The 25,907-nt window shown below is 42.3% G+C and overlaps 1 protein-coding gene and 1 non-coding gene across 2 annotated transcripts; both read right to left on the bottom strand.

Annotated features, from left to right (window-relative positions):
• Positions 1-1,301: 1,301 nt before the first annotated feature.
• LOC133219919 (U6atac minor spliceosomal RNA) lies at positions 1,302-1,431 on the bottom strand. The gene has a single exon (XR_009727576.1). It is a non-coding gene; the product is annotated as a U6atac minor spliceosomal RNA (small nuclear RNA).
• Positions 1,432-2,164: 733 nt separating this feature from the next.
• On the bottom strand, positions 2,165-21,730 carry LOC133217830 (myosin-1B). Its single transcript, XM_061363667.1, has 39 exons — positions 21,578-21,730; positions 20,327-20,564; positions 20,095-20,238; positions 19,845-20,001; positions 17,302-17,329; positions 17,087-17,204; positions 16,915-17,007; positions 16,739-16,802; positions 16,558-16,656; positions 16,354-16,457; positions 16,136-16,274; positions 15,194-15,312; positions 14,941-15,090; positions 14,145-14,315; positions 13,578-13,888; positions 13,168-13,243; positions 11,205-11,292; positions 10,991-11,108; positions 10,140-10,263; positions 9,918-10,054; positions 9,561-9,816; positions 8,380-8,622; positions 8,098-8,274; positions 7,867-8,012; positions 7,688-7,778; positions 7,210-7,599; positions 6,966-7,092; positions 6,743-6,861; positions 6,321-6,517; positions 5,849-6,032; positions 5,597-5,762; positions 5,300-5,424; positions 4,741-5,049; positions 4,387-4,590; positions 3,620-3,745; positions 3,355-3,525; positions 3,164-3,268; positions 2,832-2,927; positions 2,165-2,339 (listed from the first exon to the last, which is right to left on the bottom strand). Exons 2-39 carry the CDS (start codon positions 20,528-20,530, stop codon positions 2,184-2,186), a joined length of 5,832 nt encoding a protein of 1,943 aa, XP_061219651.1. The 5' UTR covers positions 20,531-20,564; positions 21,578-21,730; the 3' UTR covers positions 2,165-2,183.
• Between the last annotated feature and the right edge of the window lie 4,177 nt (positions 21,731-25,907).

The raw sequence follows: 25,907 nt of genomic DNA, 5'->3' as shown, positions 1-25,907 counted from the left end.
AAACAAGGGAGAGCTTGACTCAAATTATAAATAGATTAAATATACTATGATGGTCAAATCAAATGCCCACCGACTCTGGGGTGCCCTTCAGCTTCTTTAAGGGTCTTGTGAAATAAATAGCAATGAAGTGTGAAAAACAAAGAAGGGGCTTGAGGAAAATCACCATGTGGTTTTTGCTGTTTATTAACCAAGTAAGTCTTCCCTTTGGTGAAATGGGTCTGAACCCAGAAGCTGTGGCAATTATCACTCCTTTCTCCAGCCTGGTTCTGCTGTGTTCCCACACAGTGCCTGTTAGAAAGCGCCTCCAGCCATGGTTACAATGCCCCTCATATTTCCCTTCAAGGAATCCAGTCTTTTCTGGTTCCCTACATTCTGGACAACACAGGATATTTCATAGCAAAGATGTTGGTGTGTGGGAGTAGGAGACCTTTAGGAGACTGGCGTGAGCAGGTATCAACTTGAAGCGACTATTCTGCTTGTGCAGACAATTAAGAGAACAGATTTGCATTCAGGATTCCCCCTTGGTACTTCCCTACTCTGAGACATTCTTCTAAAACATCATTGCTGGTTGCCAAAGCATATCAATATAGAATCATGGAATAGAAACATAGAACAGTTAGGGTTGGAAAGGACCTTAAGATCATCAAGTTCCAACCCCCCTGCCATGCCACCTTGCTCTAAACCATATCACCCAAGGCCTTGTCCAACCTGGCCTTGAACACTGACAGGGATGGAGCATTCACAACCTCCCTGGGCAACCTATTCCAGTGCCTCACCACCCTAACAGGAAAGAATTTCCTCCTTATATCCAATATGAACTTCCCTGTTTAAGTTTTAACCCATTACCCCTTGTCCTATCACTACAGTCCCTAATGAAGAGTCCATTCCCAGCATCACTATAGGCCCCCTTCAGATACTGGAAGGCTGCTATGAGGTCTCCACGCAGCTTTCTCTTCTCCAGGCTGAACAGCCCCAACTTTCTCAGCCTGTCTTTATATGGGAGGTGCTCCAGTCCCCTGATCATTCTCGTGGCCCTCCTCTGGACTTGTTCCAACAGTTCCATGCCCTTTTTATGTTGAGGACACCAGAACTGTACGCAATACTCCAAGTGAGGTCTCAAAAGAGCAGAGCAGAGAGGCAGGATCACCTCCTTCGACCTGCTGGTCACACTCCTTTTGATGCAGTCCAGGATACGGTTGGCTTTCTGGGCTGCGAGCGCACACTGAAGCCGGCTCATGTTCATTTTCTCATCGACCAACACCCCCAAGTCCTTCTCTGCAGGGCTGCTCTGAATCTCTTCTCTAAAAACACGTTTAGATGCCACGAAGTAGGTGGCAGTGCCTTAACCATATACATGTTGTATAGGCCACAAGGGCCTCTTCCATCCTTATCAAGGGGAGTGCTAACCTTCCCTCTGATTTATTTTATGATTTTTGGGACATGAATCATGGTGATTGCCTCTTAAAACTGAAATGCACAGGACAGTTCTCCACTGATCTTTCCCCTGCTTTGATGGTACAGGTGCACACCACTACATTTGAGATATGTACTGTGTGTGTTTAATAGTCTTCACTCAGTTGTCCCACTAAGCTGACCACCTGGCTGTGCTTCTGTGAAGCTTTACTGTCCAATATTACACAAACTGTGATATAATAGCTTGGAGAAAGGAATATTTTTCTTATGCCTTTGAATGAGATTCCTTGTACTTTGGCTGAAATATCTTAGAAGTATATGTGAGGCTGGCCTGTGTAAGACTGGTTGTGGAGCAGAAGGGCATGAACACAGGGAAGAGGGGTAAGGATGATTTCTTAACCAGGGGGAGAGAGATTTTTTTGCAAGCTGCTCTCTGTTCTTTGCAAAAATCCCTAATGTCTTCATTACCTAGACATAAATGATAGTTACAGAAACAGCAACACTGAGATTCACATTCTATGCATGGCTCGGGTCACTTTTTAGCCTTGGGACCCTCATTCTTCCTCTTCTATCTTCTTATGAACCTCTTGGTTCTTGGCATGGAGCTTTTTGACAGAATTGAACTGTAACAACCAAAAGCACTGCTTCTGCTGTATATGTCTTTATTCTCTAGACATTGACATTGCTACAAAGACTAATTACAGGAGAAAGCGACCGAGAGGTTCACATTTTGTGCAGCCCCCAGGTCACTTTGCTGCCTCAGGACAGCCTCACTCTTCCTCTTCTACCTTCTTGCCGTGAAATTCCCGGCTCTTGGCTCGGAGCTTGTTGACCTGGGACTCTGCAATGTCAGCCCGCTCCTCAGCTTCCTCCAGCTCGTGCTGGATCTTGCGGAACTTGGAGAGGTTGACATTGGACAGCTCCTCCTGTGCAGGGAGAGGGAGTTATAAAAAATAAAAGCAGTGAGATTGAATATCTGAAAATTGGGCAAACAAACATTGAAATGCCACAGCTGAGAGCAAGGCAGGCTCAAAAACAAGGTAAGAAGCTGCTCAGAATGTTAAGTTTGCCAGAAGACAAAGAACAAGGGAATGTCAAAAAGACCACATAACACACAGCATTGTCTAGGCAGCATCAATGACACAGTTACCAACAATCAGACTAGAAGCTGCCTCTGACACCCAGAGTAGCACAGGGAGGAAGAAACAGAGGTGAAAAGCGAGGCTTGCAGGAAAACAAATAGAAATGGGGAAGTATAGTTCTTCACAAAATCAGAAATTTTTACTCTTACATTCCCCACTCTCTTGTAGCAGCAAATGCATCAAAACAGTCAAGGGTTTAAAGAGTTGGACAGAAGAAAATACTAAAATTCTACTTCTACCAGAAGGAATTCTGAATTTAGCCAGGGTGGTACTTACAGCCTCCTCAGCTTGTCTCTTGTAGGACTTCACTTTCATTTGCAGCTTGTCCACTAGATCTTGGAGCCTGAGAACATTCTTCCGGTCTTCCTCAGACTACAGAGAATGGTAAGTAATAGAAAGCCTCATTTACCTCTTTCTACAGATATCATAAATGTGAAACAGAGGAACTAACATTCCTTATGGAGCACTGCTGTCCAAAGACAGATGCCAAAATCTTCTAACGTGTGTCACTGACAGAGGTATAGAAAGAAAACCCTCTGGAAGGCAATGTGCCAAAATTTTGACTTCCTGGAAAAGAGTATGCCACATAAAAAAGCTTCCTGCCTTACCTGGTAGGTCAGCTCCTTCACCCTCCTCTCATACTTGCGCACACCCTTCACGGCTTCAGCGCTGCGCTTCTGCTCAGCATCAACCTCCCCTTCCAGCTCCCGCACCTGCAATCACAAGCCCATCTTTGGAGCTTCCCTGCTATCTCTCCAAGGGACATGCTCACTCTTGCACAAACACCAGCCCTACGCACTCTGGCCTCCAGCTTCTGGATTTGCTTCTTGCCTCCTTTCAGTGCCAACTGCTCAGCTTCATCCAGACGGTGCTGCAGGTCCTTCACCGTCTGGTCCAGGTTCTTCTTCATCCTCTCCAGGTGGGCGCTGGTGTCCTGCTCCTTCTTCAGCTCTTCTGCCATCATGGCCGCCTGAGGAGAGCAATGCGCCAATGGCATTTTGGGTCTGGAGCCATTTTGGGGGAGAATACATCCATCATAAGCAATGAAAGGAGCCCCAACTCACATCTGTGATGGCCTTCTTGGCCTTCTCTTCAGCATTGCGGGCTTCCTGGATGGTATCCTCCATCTCACCCTGAATTTGGGCAATGTCTGTTTCCAGTTTCTTCTTGGTGTTGATCAAGCTGGTGTTCTGTTGAAGAACATGAACATGACCATTTTCTTTTTGTTACCTTGTGATATTATATCAAGAATACTGCACCATCAGGTCACATGTTATTCTGTTCTGAAGGATCTGCTGTGGAAGCTGTTAGTTTCTTAGCCATGATGTGCTTCCGTACTTTAAGAGCATCCTCCATAAGGTCTTTCCTCGAAATTTTTCAGTCAATAGAGAAGGAATTTAGACTTATAAAGATAAAAGATGTAATATTTCCTTACAGTTTTCAATCTTGTGGCAGTAACAGTTATAAAGGGTGATACAGAATGCTCATAATGACATAGTTAAATGACGTCAGTAACTGTATAAGTGTATTCCTGTTTTTTTAATGATTAATCTTTGACTCTACAGTCTCAAATGTAAAACTGAAACCTGTTGAACTTAACAGAGTTGTAGGGTAAGAACCTCACATATCTCTCTAAAATTTATTACTTTTAAAGTATCTGCACTTTAGTCTAATGAAATTCGTATCTGCAATTGTAAATTCACATTTAATATTTGTTACCCACAGTGTGAAAATTACAGTGTATTTTACAAATGTTATAGTTCAGTTAGTCTTCCGTTATTTTACCTGCATGGAGAAAAGGTATAAATACTACATATGTTTCTACACTGACCTGGGTATGGAGGAGCTGAACTCTCTCACTTGCATCCATCAGTTCCTGCTCAGCTAATTTCCTTGACCGCTCTGTCTGCTCCAGGGCTGCCCGTAGCTCCTCAATTTCAGATTGCAACAGGTTTGCTCTGCGCTCCACCATGGCCACCTGCTCCTTCAGGTCCTCCTGTGCCCTGAGAGCATCATCTAAGTGTATCTGAGTGTCCTGGAACAAAAGACAAGAAAGACTATGACATATATTTCCCTATTTTCCCTTTCCCTGTTTTCACATGGTTATAGATCTGATAGAATTGTACAACAGGGAAATATTTATCTTATTCATTAACCAGTGAGAACCTGTTTCATTGTGCCATACCTTGAGCACTCCTTGTGTGTTTCTCAGGTTCTTCTGTGCCTCAGCAGCCAAGCGATTGGCATGGCTGAGCTGGATCTCCATTTCATTCAGGTCTCCCTCCATCTTCTTCTTGAGACGCAGGGCTTCATTCCTGCTCCTGATCTCAGCATCCAGGGTGCTCTGCATGGACTCCACAATTCTGAGGTGGTTTCTCTTCAGCTGGTCGATCTCCTCATCTTTCTCTGCTATTTTCCTATCAATCTCAGACTTGACCTGATTGAGCTCAAGTTGGAGGCGCAGGATCTTCCCCTCTTCATGTTCTAGGGAGGCCTGACAGAAAAAGTTAATATTTTTTAATTATAAAAGTACCAATGTCAGTCACTTTATTCTTGAAGAATAATACATAGTGTGAGGTTTGACAGTGAAGAAGAAATTTCTGTACATCCAAAGACTTTAATGATGTCCTAGGTTCCCTACCTCCTGTGCCTGGAGATTATTCTCTATGCATATAATTTCATAATTTGCATCTAAGGTTGCTAAACTGTGTTGTAAGGGGACAATTAAGAACAGAAGGCTGTACCTCAGCTTCCTCCAGTGAGGCTTGAAGCTCAGATTTCTCCTGCTCAATCTGCTTCTTGACTTTCTCCAGCTCATGAATCGCTTTTCCTCCCTCAGCAATCTGCTCCGTGAGATCAGAAATCTCCTCTGTGGGAACAAGAACCAATGGCATGGTCGGCCACAGAACCGAATGGGAAGGGCCCTCACACACCAACGTGACAGGCATCTTTGCCCACCTGCAGGCACAGACCCATGTGTAGTGGTGGGTACTGGTGGGTGCCGAGAAAGCCCTGCCAGGAGCAGAGGGCCAGGGACTTACGCTGCAAGTTCTTGTTCTCGCGCTTCAGCGTTTCCAGGTGGTCCAAGGACTCCTCATAGGCATTCTTCATCTTAAACAGCTCCGTGCTGAGAGAGCGGGCCTCCTTCTGGGAGGCTTCCAGCTCAGCCTGTGTTTCCTCATACTTCTGCTTCCATTCTGCCAGGATCTGAAGAGAAAGCGGGTGTCAGTATGGACATGACAATGAGGAGGGGATGTTTTCCCCAGGAGCCCCCAGTCTGAAGCCTGAAAGACCTTGTCAAAGTTCTTCTGCTTCTTATCCAGAGCTGCACAAGCAGCATTCGATCTCTCCACATCAATCATCAGGTCCTCCACTTCATTCTGCAGCCTCTGCTTTGTCTTTTCCAGGGAGGCACATTTGGCATTGACAGCTTCAACATGTTCCTCTGCATCCTGCAGGCGCTGTGCCAGCTTCTTCCTGTGATGTGGTAAGTAGTGCTGCAGGTTAGGGGTAAAGGGCCTGCCACAGCTGTGTCCCAGCACCTACTGTTTATTAGGCCTGTCTTAACCATTCTAGCCATAAAGGTGACATTTGTCTTTCCAGTCCATTTTTCCACAGGACACTTTTTCTCTCTCCCTCTTTGCCCTCTACTACAAATACACTACATCCCAGCCTTCATTCCTCCCCGTCATAACTCAGTCTCAGAGACTCCCATTTCCCTGAACAAGTCTTCTCCAGTTGTTCTATGGTACACTTGTCACGTACTTGGCCTCTTCCAGCTCCTCCGTGCGCTGAATGGCGTCTGTCTCATATTTGGTTCTCCACTGGGCCACTTCGCTGTTGGCTTTGGACAGGGCGCGCTGCAGCTCTGCCTTGGCTTCCTGCTCCTCCTCAAATTGTTCCCGGAGCAAGTCACAGTCATGGCGAGCAGACTGCAAGGCGTGGGCCAGCGCATTCTTGGCCTGCAGCAAAAGGAGTGGGGAAAAATTTTATTGTGACAATGAATGGAAACATCCTGAGAAATCTCCAATATTGATGGATACTGTAAAGAAAATTAATGGCTAGGCTGTAAGGCTGGAAGACTCTTTCCAGGCTGGAAAGCACAGCACTACCAAAGTAGTTATTTTTTCCCCCCTCTCATCTTGTAAATTCTGTGATTACATACATTTCTGATAGTATCTTTTCACCTTTATCTCTTCCTCTAAGTGTCTCTTGAGCTCCTCAATCTGTTGGGTGAAAGCCTGCTTGCCTCTTGACAGCTGAGAAATCAGCGATTCTTTCTCCTCCACTTGGCGTGAATATTCACCTAGCAAAGCACAAAGAAAGAAAATATATACAGTGTCATTTGTGAGCCAAAATAACTCTTTTGGGATGCTCTCCCATTCAAGGACATAGAGGAGGTTCTCTTACCTGACTCTGTCTGCAGACGAGCTCTTTGAGCACTGAGGTCATTGATCATGCGCTGATGCTCTTCTTCCTTTGTCTTAATCTCACTCAGCTGGTCTTCCAGGGTGCGACACATCTTCTCCAGATTTGCCTGAGTGGTAATATATGGAAGTAGTTAATGATGCTAATTCTTAATGATAGCAGCTGCAAAATCTTAAATGTAATAGAATTCTGTTGGGGCAGAAATATCTAGAAGATATCTGTGTACCTTGGCTTTGGAGACAGACTCCATGTTACTGGCCAGGTCATCAATCTCCATCTTCAGCTCACTCTTCTCTTTCTCCAGCTTCTGCTTCACTCGCTGCAGGTTGTCGATCTGCTCCCCAAGCTCAGCGGTGCTGTCCGCGTGCTTCTTGCGCAGGGCAGCAGCCGTGGCTTCGTGCTGCAGCGTGGCCTCTTCGAGGTCACGACGCATCTTCTGGAACTCGGCCTCACGCTTCTTGTTCACCTCGATCTGAGCTGCTGTAGCCCCTCCTGCTTCTTCCAGGCGCTCGCTGATCTCCTCCAGCTCCCTCGAGAGGTCAGACCGATGCTTCTCTGCTTTTGCCCGAGAGGTTCGCTCTGCCTCAATTTCCTCCTCCAGTTCCTCAATACGAGCCTGGGGAACATCAGGAACCATTCACACCCATGGCCTCCTCTTACCTGACCTGAGGATGGATGAGAGAGCAGAAGGAACAGAGACTTGCCTGCAGCTCCTTGATCTTCTTCTGTAATTGCATGCCCAGGGTTTGCTCATCCTCAATTTTGCTCTGGATCTGGCTGATTTCAAAGTCTTTCCTTTGGGCAAAGAAAACCATGTTAGAGCTGAAAGAAAAAAAGACAAGTACAACAGGTCAGTGCTCAGATGCCCCACAGCCCCACTTACTTCTTGAGTTTCTCATCCAGCTGCTGCTTATCATTTTCCAAATCCATGATGTTGTCCTGGGCCAGCTTCAGGTCTCCTTCGAGTTTCCTCTTAGCTCTCTCAAGGTCCATGCGCAGTTTCTTCTCTTGCTCCAGGGACCCTTCCAGCTGAAATTAACAAGACCATGAATACCCTGTCCACCAGATCTAACCCCATACCTGCCTTGTTCTTGCTGTATGCCTGTGTGCTTACATCATCCACTTGTTGCTCCAGCTTGGTCTTAGCCTTGGTCAGAGTATTGACTTTGTCTTCCTCTACTTGCAAGTCATCCAGTGTCTGCTGATGGGCCTCTTGGAGGGCTTTCTTCTCTTTTGTCAGCTTGGCGATTGTCTCATCCAAGGTTGCCATCTCCTCTGTGAGGTTTTTCACCTTTGAGAAGAAAAGAGGAAGTGAACACAAAGGAAGTAGGTACAGAAGTCCTGTAACAGCACAGTGCTCTTTTCTAGAGCATGAGTGACAGGTTCTGCCTCATACCTTGTTTTCAGTGGCATGTTTTTCCTTCTCAACCTTGGCCAGTGTTAACTCAAGGTCATCAATATCTTTCTTCAACTCTGAGCATTCATCCTCCAGTTTCCTCTTCTTGGCTGTCAGCTCAGCATTAATTTCCTCCTCATCCTCAGCCCTTTCAGTCACCTCTTTAACTTTTGCTTCCAACTGGATTTTGGTTTTGATTAGCTGGTCGCACCTTTCTTCAGCATCAGCTAAAGCATCAGCTTCCTGTTAGAGAAACATTGTATTGTTTGCTAACTGTAAGTTTTAGCAGAAGCTGAATAGAAAAAAATGTATTTCCTATGGAAAAATCCCCATGGAATTACCATTTTTTATTATCTTGTGGGAAATGATTTTTGCACAACCTCTTTTAAATTGGCGTAGGATCTTATTCTAATTTTTTACTCTCATTGATTTTTCTCTCTTTCTTATTTGGAGATGTGTAACTGTCTAAATACACTTATTTCCTTAAGGATTTTGATTGCTTTCCCTGAAAGTTAATAACTGAATATAATTGCGCACAGATCTTTTTGTTTTATCACTGTAAAATCTTCACTTGGCAAGACTGACTTAGTATTGCTCTTGTTCCAGATAAAGTGGTACATAATTTATTTGTAATTGGTGGGTTTTGTTTGAACCTTTGTCTTGAAGCTGTGAAGCAGATACTTAAAGACAGAGGAGTATTGTGTAAATGTTGCCAAATCTTTTGATCTCCCAAAGAACATCTGAAACGCACATAGGTTTCACAGCTAGGATGTAGTAGTTTTGTGAGTCTTTCTGGAATAGTAGCTGAGTAGCACCAGTGAAATACTTTGCACATAAGAAAAACCATAAGGCTCTTTTATTTAAGGTAACTGATTAAAACCAGAGTCAGAAGTCAACTAAATTGATTTCCAGGCTCTGCTAATATGTACTGTATCTCAAGTGACTGCAGCTGAACCTTACGTTGTGAGCTGGAATTCAGAAACATTCCTGTAGACACAGAGACTTAAAAAGTCATTCTCAAGTTAGAATCTGATGCTGAGTGATCTGTATTTTACCTTTAGTGATTCAGATCAAAATACTTGCCAAGAAAATTTAGTATGAAGTGTGAGGGTTCCAAACTATGAGAGAGGACTTAAACCTTGTGTATTTTCCCCTGCAGGAAATGTGCTAGTAATACTTACAGACTGCACTTGGAGCTGCAGGTCGTTTTTCTCCTGCACCAGTTTCACCATTTTCTCCTCCAGCTCCTTCCTCTTTGCCTCAGACTTTGCAAGCTCTTCCTTGGTTTTCTCAAACTCTTCCTTCATGTTGGCCATTTCTTTCTCAGATTCTGCACTCTTCAGCAAGGGCTTGATCTTAAAGAACAGCTTCATCCAGGGCCAGTGCTTCACATTCATGAAGGACCTAACATTGTACTGGATGCAGAAGATGGACTCCCTGAAGAATAATTAAAATGAACATAAAATAATTTCAGGAGGACGAGTGTCAACACTTTCCTCCAAGTACAATGACCTTAACTGAAGATGAAATATGTCTACCTTCTCTCCACCATTCTCTGGTACTCCACTCTCATCAGGAAGCCCCTACATCTGGCCTGTGTGCGGGTGATGAGCTGTGCCAGCTTTTCATCCCTCATCTCCTCCAGGAGTCCCAGCAGCCCAGCTTTGAAGAACACCTTGAGAAAGGGAATGTTGCTGCACATCACTGGCAGGTAGAGCAGAGCACAGAGATGCAACGAATGACTCAAGAAAGATTTGTACCTTGGTGTGTCCAAATTTGTACTGGGTATGGTCCACATCAATTGACCCAAGAAGCTTCTCAGAAGCCTTCTTGCTGTCAATGAACTGTCCCTCTGGGATTGCACTGGCATTAAGCACCTTGTACCTGTGGAATGAGGAGGAAATATGAATGAAGGCAATCTCAGACATAAAGGTATAATGTTTATTGAAGTTACCATTAGTGCAGCAGAATTGGGCTGAGGAATTTTGAATTTCATTTCTTGTTCAGAGATACATTTATACTGAAGTTCCAATCTGATAACAAAGTTAGGGAAACTTTTACTGTCTTTAGGTGATATGTTGCAGATGAGAAGAGGACACTGATCTCCAGCCATTTCATTCTGAGATCTTTTTCACTTAACCTATGCTGTAGAAAACATCTAGAAAGGAACATTGCCACTCTGTGTATAGGAAGATCGCATCTTCCCCTGAAACTTGCAGCTGATATAATGGCCAAAGCACTCTACTGAGTCTGGAAATTTTATTTGAGAACTTGTTGTAGCCACATGCCAATCTGCATTTTTAAATCTTGTGATCACTGGTTTGTATAGCTTTATTGTGCTTTCATATTCAGAGACACAGGCAAAATTCAGTTGTGTGACGACCAGCAAATAGTGAGGACAACTGAAATCTCTTCAACAATTTCTCTTTTTCTAGCCTTACATGTTACACTGTGTTCATACATTTCATTATTTTCCCCTTTCAGTTTTTTGATATTTTGCGATACTTATCGTTCAGATATTTGGCATTTAAAAGTAATAACAAATGTTAAAATTGTTAGGAATTACGACTTATGCAGTAAAGAGAGAAGGGAGAGCAGAAAAGAGACTGACCTCTGTTTGAAGTCAGCATAGAGGATTCTGCTGGGAAATCCCTTCCTGCAAATCCTGATGCCTTCCAGCACGCCGTTACAGCGCAGCTGGTGTAGCACCAGTTCGTGCTCCATTGCACCTTAAGGAAATAAGACAATTATTCGATCCTTCACATTAAAGCATAGAGAATAACGGCTGCATTGCAATATTGTTTGTCTTTACTTAAGGTTCTTACCAGGTGTTTTTGTTTCATTGGGGATGATACATCGCACAAAATGGGGGTGAGTGCTCCGTAAATTGGTCATCAGCTTGTTTAGGTTCTCCTGTGGGTTCATAGAATCATAGAATAGTTAGGGTTGGAAAGGACCTTAAGATCATCAAGTTCCAAGATCATCTAATTCCAATCCCCCTGCCATGGGCAGGGACACCTCCCACTAAACCGTCTCACCCAAGGCTCTGTCAAACCTGTCCTTGCACACCACCAGGGATGGAACATTCACAACTTCCCTCGGCAACCCATTCCAGTGCCTCACCACCCTCACAGTAAAGAACTTCTTCCTTATATCCAATCTAAACTTCCTCTGTTTAAGTTTTAACCCGTTACCTCTTGTCCTGTCACTACAGTCACTAATGAAGAGTCCCTCCCCAGCATCCCTATAGGCCCCTTTCAGATACTGGAAGGCTGCTATGAGGTCTCCACGCAGTCTTCTCTTCTCCAGGCTGAACAGCCCCATCTATCTCAGCCTGTCTCCATACAGGAAGTGCTCCAATCCCCTGATCATCCTTGTGGCCCTCCTCTGGACTTGTTCCAACAGTTCCATGTCCTTTTTATGTTGAGGACACCAGAACTGCACACAGTGCTCCAAGTGAGGTCTTAAGAGAGCAGAGTAGAGGGGCAGGATCACCTCCTTCGACCTGCTGGTCACACTCCTTTTGATGCAGTCCAGGATATGGTTGGCTTTCTGGGCTGCGAGCGCACACTGCTGGCTTATGTTCATTTTCCCATTGACCAAGACCCCCAAGTCCTTCTCTGCAGGGTTGTTCTGAATCTATTCTCTGCCCAACCTGTAGCTGTGCCTGGTATTGCTCCAACAAATTTTTCATGAGTAAATTTTTCATTATTGTTATTTCATGAGTAAAGCTTTTTCATTAACAAATGATACCTCCACAGCTACACTCTCAAATGTTAGAAAACTGTTAGAAAGCTACAATGAATTTAGTTTTCCCACATATAGCTATATGTTTTCTTCTGCCTTTCAGTCTTAAGCATGAAAGTCACAAATGTGTTCTCATGAGACTGAGGGATACACATACTTAGACAGGACACCTATTGAGAATAGTGATGAGAAGTTCGTGGCAAGAATTATATTTTTGAGTGAAATATGATTCTCTGAAGATGTTGACTATTGATAAGCATGGAAACAAAACCAAAAATAAGACAAAAGGTAAGAGGGGCTACTTTTGCAGAAAGGGATGGGAAGGGGAATTTTAATGGCATTAGGTGCTACTTGTGAAGATATATTTGGTTGATCTGGGAAGACAAGAAAGACTCCTTGTTCAGTTAGAATGGGGCCACAAGTCACAAAGAAAAGTCGTAAGTGACAGGTCCCAGAGCACCACTTTCTAGAAGTGCTTCTAAAAGCAAACCCATGATCTCTCTCTGATTTTAGCAAAAAAATTCCTTTTACTAGCTAGGTCCTAACAGTTCCCAGTTTACCTCTGTTTTGGAGCAGGAGCAAAGCTGCTCAATAACTTTTTTTATAGTGTGAAAAACTCTTCAGGATGCCAGACAGTATATAGATGCATGCAAGTGCTGAAACAAATGTGTTTTAATCTGCCTTAAGCTCTGGGTGGCATTTCCCTGTTGGCTTGTCTTCATATGGATAAACATGCTTAAACCCAGACCCAGACTTGAGATTCCCTGTAAATGAAACTGTAGCCTGAGCTAGAGTAATTTTTCTAATGTTGGAAGAAAGGCTAGATCAAGATGTATCTTCCTGAGCTGACCTCAGCTGACTTGCAGTCAGTTCTTTTATAAGGAAATGAAGAAATTTTCTTGGTGACTTGGTGCAGAAAAATGGTCATAGGTGCAGTAAAATAGCCTCGTTGGAGTTAGTGTGAAGTTTCACAATCTTTAACCAAAATTAAAATTAAAACAGAGACATGGAGAAAATAGAGAGAATGACTTTTGTACTTACCCTGAAAAGAGCTGATACAGTCTGGAAAGAAGAACCCTTCTTCTTGCCTCCCTTCTTGCCACCGCCGCCACCACCACTAGCCTCTGAAGAGCAGCAAAAAAAAAAAGATGGTTTTAAAACTTTGTTTTGTAAAATTTTTCTCTATGAAACTCCAAGAAGCTTCCTTATATGCATCAGCCATGCTAAGAAAGGAACCTAGGAAGCAGTAAGAAACAGAGTCAACTTTCTATCTAAAGGAACACAGGACCAAAGGCCCTTGATAATCCAAGAGATTATCATGCCTGAGTGGAAGGCCTGAAATAGATTTAATATTTTCATTTACTGAAAAATTGAAGACATGGGAGATTCTGAACAGCATGCAGTACCTTTAAAACACTCTAGTTGATAAAAACATGAATTTCACAGAAAACTCACCTGCTTCTCCTCCAGCAGATGCAAAAAGTAAGGCCAGTGTCTTCAGGGATGATTTCTGATACAGCCCCACAACAGTTTCATTCAGGGGGTCCTTGTTCTTATCAAGCCAGCCACTGATGTTGTAGTCCACTGTGCCAGCATAGTGTACCAACGAGAAGTGAGCCTCAGCCTTGCCTTTGCCGGGCTTGGGCTTCTGGAAGTTGTTGGACTTGCCCAGATGTTGGTCATAGAGCTTGTTCTTGAAAGAGGTGTCAGTTGCCTTGGGGAACATGCACTCCTCTTCCAGGATGGAGAAGATGCCCATGGGCTGAGAGAAGCAGAAGAAAGAAGGAAGAGGTGAAAAGGCAGAAAGAATCACAGATAAAAAGTTTCCTGAGGGGGACAACATCAAATCTCTGCTCCCAAGGATTTTTCTTCTCAGCAGAGCAAACTGTAAAACAATTTAAGCTTACAATGTATTTGTAATGTATTTACAACATCATACTTGCCCTTTCAAGCCACATTTATAAAGATACAAAAGATTAAAGCATTTATGAAATATTAGGTTTAAATTGAAGAAATACCTTCTCAATGAGCTCAATGCAGGCAGCCAGGTCCATCCCAAAGTCAATGAATTCCCATTCAATTCCTTCCTTCTTGTACTCTTCCTGCTCCAGCACGAACATGTGGTGGTTGAAGAACTGTTGCAGTTTCTCATTGGTGAAGTTGATGCACAGCTGCTCCAGGCTGTTGAACTGCACAATTGCAAATAAAGATTACTCTTAATGTAAATTTTAAAAGTTAGGGATAAAGAACAGTACTGGCTTTTTGTACCAAACCACAGCAGGATCTGCAATTGTTTCTTCTTTCCTCAACCAGGAGTTTGGAACTGCTGTCAGTATCTCTTTTGTCAATCTAAACTTTATCTGAATGTTTACGACCCCTGGAAGTTTGGGCCACTTGTCAGACTTGCCAGTTTTGATAGCTACTGGACTGGGCTAATTCAGATATTGGAGAGCCCAAAGTGCAACAGTTTATCCAACATTTCCAAATGCTGATTTCAAAGCATGTCCCAGGAATTCTAATCACAAGTTTTGACTAAGGAACTGATGTCTCTGCACATAGGTATGAAATGCCGTGTTAGTCTACTGTTTGTAAATGGTAAAAAACCCTGCATTTATAGATTTCCACTGGTATAAGTGCAACACCAAATCCTATTCTAATTAAAAATCTGTGGGAATCATGATACTTTAGGTGCAATCTCAAAGGATCAAACCATTTCTGAGAAAAGAAAAAAAAAAGGCACATAATTCCTTCTAAAGTACTTTGGCATATAACAGAGTTACTTCTAAAGGCATACTAGTAAAACATTGTTCTTACATCAAAGATCTCAAAGCCGGCAATGTCCAGGACACCAATGAAGTACTGTCTGGGTTGTTTGGTATCCAGCTGTTGGTTGATGCGAACAACCATCCACAAGAACATCTTCTCAAAGACAGCTTTTGCCAGGGCACCAACTGAATTGTAGACCTAAATAAATAAAAAAACCCAACAAACAGAAGGCTCATAGTAATTATGTAAATCAAAAGAGGAAGGCGAAAGGATTAGTCAACAAAATGGGGAGTTTTGTTACCTGCTGCACAGTTTGACCCTTGGTGACGTATTCATTCCCAACTTTGACTCGGGGGTAGCACAGGGCCTTCAGCAGGTCAGCTGAGTTCAGACCCATCAAATAGGCAGCCTTGTCAGCAACTAAAGACAAAATAAGGTACCAGCAGACATTAGTGTTCCTTTAAAACAAGTATTAAAACCCAATTCTGGTAAAGATAAAAAGGTAAAAAGTGCAAATTATGCTTTTACAAATAAAGATATGAGCCTGAAATAAGGTTTGGTATTTAACTTTCTGCTATTGCTTTTAATGCTGCCAGCAGGCACAGTATATAATCATCATACAAAAGTATAGCAGATTCATGCATGAATGTTGGACATGATCTAACAGTCTGAAATTGTGTCAAGAAACATTTAGGCTAGAAACTGGGGAAAAGTTTTCAATGAGTTAGGATAGTGAAATACTAGAATAGGTTGCATGTTTTCCTCAGGGTTTTCAAAAGCAGATAGAAAATGGCACAGTAATCAGGGTCCACAGGAAGTGGAGAAGATGCACTGCCACACTTCACTCTCAGCTTCATGAGCAACTAAACAAAGCAAAATAAAAGGTGACTTTGTCACACTGAGGAATCTGTTCATAGGTTCTGAGTAATCCTCAGAAGAGCATTCCAGTGTCTCCGCAAAAGAACTGATTTCAATGGAACCAGTATACACTACTCCAAATATTTACACTGCAAAATGCCATCACCTAAGTAAAGTTACAGCTAGTATTTGTATCCTATTCTACTATTACTGTTCATTATTATGAGATTTCTTTCAATTTTACTCCTTTTAGTTATATTACAATACAATACTAGCATGTGTGGAAATGTGCAGGCTGGGTCAATGATTCTGACCATGGATTTTACTGTCTGTGTTAGTGAGTGCTCTGGTCTATACTATTCTTCAGTATAGGTCTTGCTGGTACCTTCTGTGCCATCCGGCTCTGCCTGCTCCTCACGCTGCTTCTGCTTGAACTTCAGGTTGCCATAATGCATGACAGCCCCTGTCAGCTTGTAGATGGCTGTCTTCTCATCAGGACTAAAGCCCAGGATGTCAATGGCACTCTAACAAAAGAATCATGAGTAAATAACATGCCTGGTAAAGGTCACAATCTGGTAAAGGTCACTTCAGTGCATTACTTACGTCTGTGGCCATCAGCTCTTCCTGGTCGTTAATGCTGGGAACCGTGATCTCACCTTGACTCACATACAGATAGTCATATGGGTTGGTGGTGATCAGTAACATCTCTGGAAAGAACGGCAAAGCACATACAGATCAATGACAGTTAGCCTATAAAGAGTTAAATGTTGTTCCGTGAGCTCTGTAGAAGTTAGTGATCTTTCCTACCAATTAGCTCTGGCTTCTTGTTGGACATGATCTGATAGAATATGTGGTAGCTTCTTTCTGCCTTGAGCTGGAAAGTGACTCTGGACTTCTCCAGCAGATCTGGCAAGGATGGTAGGACAGAGTTAGAGCAAGAACCGAGGAAGGCTGGAAGGCGAGGGATGAGGCCAGGAGGGCCACTTACATGTTTCAATGTCTGCAGAAGCCAGTTTCCCCGTGGCACCAAAATGGATTCTGATGAACTTACCCTGAAAGAAGCAGAAAAGCCAATGGAGATCTATTTGAGCAATCCTGATAGCAAGAACATTTGAGTCAGCATGCTGACAGCTAAAAGTAATTTAGTGCCAGGCGACAACTTACAAAGCGCGAGGAGTTGTCATTCCTCACGGTCTTGGCATTACCAAAAGCCTCCAGCAGTGGGTTGGCACTGATGATTTGATCCTCGAGTGTCCCCTAAAATAGAAATCTTGTTGTCATGATATAGCTCATCAATGAATTTGATAGTTGCAGGTTCCTACTCCTAGGATCTCACCTGCATTTTGCCTTGTGTCTGCTGCTCTTCCTTCTTCTTGTCCCCACTCGCTGCAATTGTTGCAAAGTACTGGATGACACGCTTTGTGTTCACAGTCTTCCCTGCTCCGGATTCTCCGCTGTGCAACCAAAGAGAGAAGCAGAGAGCATGTGGTCAGGCAGAAGGTCCCTGGCACCGGGTAGCCCAGCAGGGCCCAGAGCAGGGAGTGTACATACGTGATCAGGATCGACTGGTTCTCACGATCTGTGAAGGAGGCAGAAAGAAATAGATTTTGTAAATGAAGAACAAAAAAAGACTGAAAATTAATGTAATAAGTGCAAGTTATGGCAAGAAAGGAATTCTGCATGGTTTTCTTCCTTTTTCTATTTTTTTTCTATTTCAATTCCTTGCAAAGCAATTTGTACCATATTCTTACCTCTAACCATACTCTCAACACTTTTGTCTCTAAGCTAGAGAGTTACAGGTTTGATGGGTGGACTATCTGGTGGTTAAGTAATTGGCTCGATCCAGAGTGTTGCAGTCAAAGGCTCAATGCCCAAATGGTTAATGAGTTGTGTCATACAAGGTTTTGTACTGGACCAGTACTGTTTAATAACTCCATCAATGACATACATAGAATCATAGAATCATAGAATAGTTAGGGTTAGTGGGATTGAGTGCAGACTTAGCAAGTTTGCAGATGGACTGGAGCACCTCCCATATGAAGATAGGCTGAGAAAGTTGGGGCCATTCAGCCTGCAGAAGAGAAGGCTATGTGGAGACCTCAGAGCAGCCTTCCAGTATCAGAAGGGGGGCTATAGAAATGCTGGGCATGGACACTTCATTAGGGACTGTAGTGATAGGACAAGGGGTAATGGGTTAAAAACTTAAAACAGGGGAAGTTTAGATTAGACATAAGGAGGAAGTTCTTTACTGTAAGGGTGGTGAGGCACTGGAATGGGTTGCCCAGGAACGTTGTGAATGCTCCGTTCCTGCTGTTGTTGAAGGCCAGGTTGGACAGAGCCTTGGGTGGCATGGTTTATTGTGAGGTGTCCCTGCCCATGGCAGGGGGTTTGGAACTAGATCATCTTAAGGTCCTTTCCAACCCTAACTATTCTATGATTCTATGACACCAAGCTGAGTGCTGCAATTAATGTACTGGTGGGAAGGTTTTCCATCCACAATTACCTTTACAAGCTTCAGGAGTGGGCCCATGTGGACATCATGAAATTCAGCATGGTGAAGTGCAATGTCCTGCTCTCAATTGTGGGAATCTCCAATATCAGTCTAGACTGTGGGATGGCTGCCAGGAGAGCAGCCCTGTAGAGAAGGATTTGGGGGTACTGGTGGATGATCTGGGCTGCATTAAAAGAAGTGCGGCCAGCAGGGCAATGTACATGATTGTGTCCCTCTGCTTTGATCTTGTGACACCGCACCTGAAATATTCCCCTGGGTCTACAATACAAGAAAGACATGGACCTAGTAGAGTTGGTTCAGATAAGGGCCATGAAAATGAATTGAAGTCTGGAACACCTTTCCTATGAAGTAAGGCTGAAAGAGTTGGAGGTGTTTAGACTGGAGAAGGGAAGGCTCCAGGGAGACCTTATTGTGGCCTTCCAATACTTAAAGGCAGCTTATAAGAATGACAGAGAGAAACTTTTTATCATGATCTATAGTGACAGGATGATGGCCTGTAGTGACAGAACAAGAGGAAACAGTTTTAAACTGAAAAATGATAGATTTCATTTGGATATAAAGAAGAAATATTTTATGATGGGCATTGTGAGACAGTGGAACAGGTTGCTCAGAGAAGTTGTGGATGCCCCATCATTACAAGTGCTTCAGGTCAGGCTGGAGAGAACTTTGAACTACCTAATCTAGTGGGAGATGCACCTTCCAAGCCCAGAGGGAAGGACTACATGATTTTAAATACTCTTTCCAGCCCAAAGAGTTCTATGATTCTATGATTCTATAGTAGTTTTCTATGGACATCGAAAAACCTTGAAAAGTCATACAGTTCTTCCCTACTCCACTCTATGGTCCTTTTTTTCTTCTGCATTAATTTTCTGTGACACAGACTGTATTTAGAGAGGGATAGTGGGAGCCCATGACAAAAGAATCCTGAGACTGATTAATAGTTCTGAACTCAACAGCACAGGGAAAAAAAGGAATGAAATGGTGGAAGCAAAAGTAGCAGTAATATATAATTCTATTTAAATTTTCATGTCATGATTTTATCAAAACAAATCTGAATTTGTGACATAGATGCTTTCTGTGCTTTGGTGAAATAATTTGACATCACTAGAGAGTAATTTCACATCAGCTGTTCAGTTTCAATATTTCATTACAAATATAATTATATTCCCTGGTCCACCCAGTCCATTTGGCTTATTGGTCTTCCTGACAACTATCTGTGGAAATATACTTCCTTTTTAGAAATATTAGCATGAAAAATTCCTGTTTAAAATTACCAGTGATTAATGCTATGCTGAAATAAAAACCTAATGATGCCTTAAGAAAAGGAAACTCTGTAATTACTGTTAAAATATCTTTTTGATAGAATCCCTCTGACAACCACTCACCTGTTAGAATGAACTTAAACAAGCAAGCAAATGACAGAGCACCTCACCGAATGCAGGGGTGTCTTTCACTTAGAACAGTAGAAACAACAGTGTGAAGATAGTAAAGCACACAGTGTAGAATGCATCAGAACCATGAAAACTTTCAAGACATCTCCTCACATTACTGAGACAGAGTATTACTGAGACAAGAGACTCACCAGTCAGCATGAACTGATAGGCATTGTCAGAGATGGAGAAGATGTGTGGAGGGGCCTCCTGGCGCTTCTTGCCTCGGTAGGCCAACACCACCTCCGGGTTGTACACCGGCAGCCACTTGTAGGGGTTGACAGTGACACAGAAGAGACCCGAGTAGGTCTGTGGGGAAGGGACACAGCACGTTGGCTTCCACTTAGGCTGGCAGAGCAGTTCCTCCCAGCTACCCAGAGGAAGACTGCTGCTGGTACTTACGTAGATCATCCAGGCTGCGTAACGCTCTTTGAGGTTGTACAGCACAGCGGGTTCATGGAGGTGGGTCATCATGGCCATGTCCTCGATTTTGTCGTACTTGGGAGGGTTCATGGGAAAGATTTGGTCTTCCTTCACAGTCAGGGTCTGACAGAGGAAAGAAGGGTACATGCGTGTCATCTAGGAGCTCAAAATGGGAATTTCATGTTGTTTATAAATCTTGTGTTTTACCCACCTCTCCACCTTCAGTCTTGACAGTGACCTTCCCTGATTCTTTGCTCTGGATTGTGCTTTTCACATAGGATTCCTTAGCATGCACCACAAAGACCGATGTCTTAGCATCGAAAGGCTTGTTCTGGGCAGCAATTCTCTCCTTTTCTGACTTCCGGAGGTAAGGAGCTGCCTCCCCAAAGATAGCCATGTCAGCATCTGTCGACATGGCTGCAGTTTATTGAGTGCAGCACAGCACGGGGCTGAAGTGGAGAGACATGGTACAGTGTTGAGTAAAGGAAGCAATGCCTTAACACCACACACCTGACTCTGTGGTGTTCTCTGCCTGTTTTTACAACTACGTTTTTGTCTTATCTGTTTTCACTCTAGATATCTTTTAATTTATTTAGATCCTAAATAAAATATGTCTTTGATTTGTATTAACTTTCTTTCCCTTAGTCCTGTTTATGTGTTCAATTCTATAGATGTCATAGTGTGTTATCATGCTCTGCAGAAAAAATAGATTGGCATAATAGAAACATTTTTAACACAAAGCAGCAGGTATCAGGGGAAATATCTTATTGAAATCTTGAATACCCACTTATAACCTTTCTTTCTTGTACATTTTATACCATGTAATTTGCATCAAATATAGAAGATGAGGAACATTAAGAAAAAATGTGTGAAATAAGCAGAGCCACGGGTGTGAATTGTCTATACAAAGCTTTTTCTCAGAAATCAGACAGCTGGCTTCTCTGGTTTTTCTGTTTCCCATTTCAAGCTGATCCTTTAAGATCAACTTGTGTCAAAAGAGGAAAACTTCTCAATAAAAAATACTTAGAGGCATTTGACAAAATCTCTCTGTGTGCACTGTTCATTCATCTTCTTTTTCCTGGATTTCTGTTTACAGTCAATCTCCTTTAAGTAGTTCTGTGTGTGGTAAAAGGTCATCTATTTTCCATCAGGTATGAAACAAACGTGTCCAACGCAGTTATGCTATTTTAGGCACTACACCTCAGACAGAATTGCACTGCATTAACATGCACCGATGTAAAGGGGTGTGGGAAGTGCCCTTACTGCTGCATAAAAAATATAAAAATAATAGAATAATAGAATCACAGAATAGTTTGGTTTGTAAGGAACCTTAAAGCTCATCTAGTTTCAACACCCTGCCATGGGCAGAGACACCTTCATCTAGAACAGCTTGCTCAGATCCCCATCCAACCCGGCACTGACAGGGATATCTATTCCTATAGAGTAGGTAAATCAGTCTTACCTCTTGTGATACCAGCTGCCTCTCAGGCTGGAGCTGGTCAACACTGAAAAACAGAAATGACAAGTTCCTTATTATTTTGCATGGAATTCCAAAGGCAAAAATATGCTGGTGACTTGAAAGTGGAAAGAAGATCTATTGATATGAACAGTCCTTTGACGAAAGCAGTCCCACAAGCAGCAGGATTGCAGTGGCATTCTGCTAGCACCCGGCTCTCCATACTCTTACCTTGAAGCTTTCCGTGGAGACAGAACACACTTGGTCATAACAGCACTTTTATAGATTCTGGTCTGCATATACAACTCCCTCCTCCTCTTTCTTAGGTCAAAAAATTTTTGGCAAAGCATTGTTTGGCAAACTTGACTGAGTGCATGATTCCCATTCGTGCTAATGGATATATTTAGAAATATATGAAGTCTTACTAGCTATGTGAATAAATCTCCTATAAATATTTTGACTAGGAATCTGAAAGGAGGAAGTGCTGTCCAGCAAATAGAGCAGGACACTGGGACTTGAAACAGTTGGTTTCTCTTCTCCTGACTCTGAATTGCTGTTTGACATTAAAGATTCATGTGTCTCAGGACTTGGCAGTAGTGGGCAGGATTACTGTTATGAAGAGCTTTGGGGAGATTCTATTCTGAAATATCCTGGAAATAAAGAACAGAAACAATCTAGTCTAGTCTTAATTGAAAGTTTGAACAACCATATCGCCCTTGTGCTACTGCACCTGTTTACAACTCCTTAGCTATTTCCTGGCTACTTCCAAAAGATCAGAGAAGACTGTTTATCCCTCTTGATTCGTAATTTAATTACATATTTTTCCTTCTTCTGAAGTATTGCCAATTGGCTAGAATTTTAAATTAGGTTTTAAAGACATTATTTTGCTATTCTTCCTATCTGGCTCTGCTGGTTTGTTCAGACGTATTTCTAGCAGAAGTATTGGTATGGTCCCATTAGCTGTGCTCACTGGCATTTTGTGTCCTTCGTCTTTTAGGTTAATTGGCAGTTTTAAGTCACCAATTTGTTGCTATTGTAGAGACCTTGGACAATAGCTATAGTTAACAAATGCAAGAATAAGGTTTAGATAACAAACACACCTCCTCCAGGCTTCCCAAACACAAACTCCACAGAAATTTAGAGAACCCCTGAGAGTCTCTGGGTCTTGACATGTCTCATCTGTGGGTGTGGAGATGATTTTATTTCCCCCCACCTCCCTGCATCAATCCAGTGAAAATCCTAGGTATTCTAGGTATGTTTATTCTTTCAGAGCTTCATTGAACAGAAAGTATTAACAAAAGCAACCTAAACTTTACCTTAAAGATACAAATCAAGATGAAGAAGGAAGTTTTTTCTTACTCTTAAAATGCCTTAAAATTTCTAAAACAAGCAAAAAACAAAAAACAATTAGTTTAAGCAAAATTCACAGGTTTTTGATGTTGTTTGGATGCACAGAGAAAGAAGAGCACTTGGCCTGTTTTGATATATCTATGACAATGAATTGTACCTTAAGAAAAGCATGTTGCTTATCTATGGACAAACAAGTTTATTTTTACAGGTATATTTTAAACTAAGCATAATAGTTCTCAGTGAAGGTGAACTTAAGGTAAACCTATGAAGACATGCATTAAGTAATGGGGAAAAAAAAGCCACTCATGGCTTCTAGCAATTCATAGGGTCTTATAAGGTTGTGGGCACTTTACGGTGGTGTGGCCATAACCTCTGATGCTGCAGATATTCATCATGCAGCAGAAAATTTACATCATGTGGGAAGGGTGCAGAGGAAAAAGGCACAAGTAGAACGCTTTAGCTGCTTTATATAATAAAAGTTTGAGATTCGTGAGGTGCATGGAAATTCTTTCTGGGTCTTACAGAGCTGTCATATTCTGGGATTCACACTCTCTCTCATATATCCGGGAGTTGAAGCTGTCTAAGAAGGGTCATAGAGGATGACCAGTCTTCTCAACTCACTTTTTTGATGAACTTTTGTATGTTTCCAACACTGCACATACAACTGAAATACCTGAGATCAAGTATTTTATGAGGCTGCCAATGTCTTTTTGAACAATAAATGTAGCGATTTTGTTTCTGTTTGAAAAATAATATTGAATACTTGTAGAAACGTCATTGAAGAAAATGGAAAAGTCTTATTGCAAAACAGGATAAAGGGAGGGAAAGAAAGGATAGCTCTTCTAATTTTTTAGCAAATTAAATTGATAGATCCAATAACTGTTTAGCAAAGAATAGACTTGACTGTTCTTTCTATGACACATGAAATTAACTCCAAGTTAGAGCTGCAGTTCTTTCTTAAATTTGCCTCTGACTGTTGACATAGTGACTTCCAAATTGTTTAGGAACAGAAAACTTAGCAGCTGACATCCACCTAGCTGTGAGAAACTTCTAACATTTTTAATTCTGATAAAGGCTCTCTTGGACCCTGGCAATATCCACTGTTACGGTCATTAATTTGCTTATGTTTCTAGTAGAAATTGCAAAATGATTCTTATTATTTCAGTTTCCTTCTTGGGACCTCTGCATATGTTAAAGCAGATGACTTGAATTCCAGGACACTAGTTCAGAGATCACACTTGGAGTGTATCATCTTCTCTGTCAGTTTGACTTCTTGTGTTTTGTTTCACCTCGTAGGGTAATGGAAATCATCTGGGAGGGCAACAGAAGGAATGACATCTGACTTGCTTTCTGTTCCCTGTGCCTTTAACTTCCCTTCCTAGAAAGCTGGTGATAAAGGTCCACCTTCTATAATACACGTCTTTCACCTGCTTAGCTCAAGAAATAGCACTTCACATATATTCGCCCCACTGCAAGTACACTTGACATCCTGGAGCCCTGAATTCTTGTGGTTTGCCTTGCCCCTCCATTTAGCTTGGGAAAGTGAGAATGGAGAGACTTTAACCTGTCTGGGAAAAGGTTCTATCCATTACCTGTTTAGAAAGACAACTTGCCAAGGCAGAAGCATTTCTGCTCACTTGGCTGCATAAGAGATTAGGTATTCCTATTACTTCTATCCCGATTCTCAGCCTGCTGAGAGTATAAAGAGCAGTAAGTGAGCTGTCCCTACATTGCATAGGATAATTGGCCTAAAGATCCCTGGTCCATCTTCTGAGTGAGGCTGATTCTGCCTGTGGTGTTAATACAAGGTCAGAACACAGTAAAGGATGACAGCCACAGAAGGCACCCTCAGTCCTAGGCAGGAAGTACTGCTCTGCCCTTTAACATCAAATTTCCTATTCCTGAGGAGACTGCTGTTGTTGTTGCAAAGCTTATGTTCAGATAAAGGCTTTCCTAAAGAAGGTCACAACTCTATAACCATCACTTTCTTGGCCTAAAACAGTTGATGTAACGGCATAACTATCAAAAGTAGGTCTGGGAATTTTTCAAGTCAAGATATTTCCAATGTTTGTGGTAAACTGATATGTTTTTTTTTCGCCACAGACAACAACATAAGGGTGCAATAGAAGGTGAACAAATGTTATGGAAATAGTAGACAATATCATAATGCAAGTACCTGTAGAATGCAAGACAAAGCTGGACAGATCCATAGTACACCCCCAAATTTAGATTTTTATTACTGCAGTGATCTCTGTAATCTTCAGTGTCTAGAAAATAAGAAAACAGAAAGTTATTATTACAGAAAAGCAGCAACTTAATGTTCTGTCAATCTTTTGAATAATTTTCCATTTTTGTGACATTCCCTGATCCCATTAAACTCAAAACATTTTACAGAATTTGTTCAACTGGGATGGTATAACATCAACCTGCACTACAGATGCTCCCTCCTATTTTTAAAGTTTTGGAAAAAATTACATGAAAATTTTTCACTTGTGGATGGAAAAGGATCCGTAAATACAACAGAGTGATGGTTATCCTTGTCCTGCGATTGGTTGTAAAGGCGGGCTTCATGTTACTGGCCAAATCATTGATCTTAATCTTTAACTCATCTTTCTCCTTCTCCAGCTTGACGCTTTGTAGGTCTTCACTCCCCAGACTCATCTGCCCGCAGCAGAAAAAGAATAATAACTCCATAGAACCACAGAGATGTTGGTGGTAACGGACCTCTGGAGGGCCCTAGTCATGGTTTTGAGTCAGGAAAATACTCCGCATCTTTCAAAAATCTGTTGCCACGTTTCACTGTTGTCATACTGAAAAACAATGTCAAGGCTGAAACTTCCAAGCCTCTACTTGTGTTTTATTATCTGACACTACCAAGAGTTGGCCTTCATCACTTTTTTAACAGGATGACAAGTAGTTATAGGCTGTTGTACCACTCCCAAGCCTCTTTGACAGACTAAACTCCTTGCAGGTTGTGTGTGCTGAT

The sequence above is a fragment of the Neopsephotus bourkii genome, unplaced genomic scaffold, assembly GCF_033783945.1.
Source record: "Neopsephotus bourkii isolate Nb327-2 ecotype Australia unplaced genomic scaffold, CSIRO-AGI_Nbou_v1 NB_5, whole genome shotgun sequence".
NCBI classification, from domain to species: Eukaryota; Metazoa; Chordata; class Aves; order Psittaciformes; family Psittacidae; genus Neopsephotus; species Neopsephotus bourkii.
This window is presented reverse-complemented; position numbering and strand designations above follow the sequence as displayed.

What these genes read in the sequence shown, in the direction of transcription:
- LOC133217830 (XM_061363667.1), bottom strand. Translation starts at nt 20,530, where the DNA reads ATGTCGACAGATGCTGACATGGCTATCTTTGGGGAGGCAGCTCCTTAC. An exon ending in CCGGCTTTGAGATCTTTGAT is followed by an intron (nt 14,316 to 14,940) that starts GTAAGAACAATG and finishes GCAATTGTGCAG; the next exon opens with TTCAACAGCCTGGAGCAGCT. An exon ending in TGGAGCAACAAGTGGATGAT is followed by an intron (nt 8,013 to 8,097) that starts GTAAGCACACAG and finishes TGTTAATTTCAG; the next exon opens with CTGGAAGGGTCCCTGGAGCA.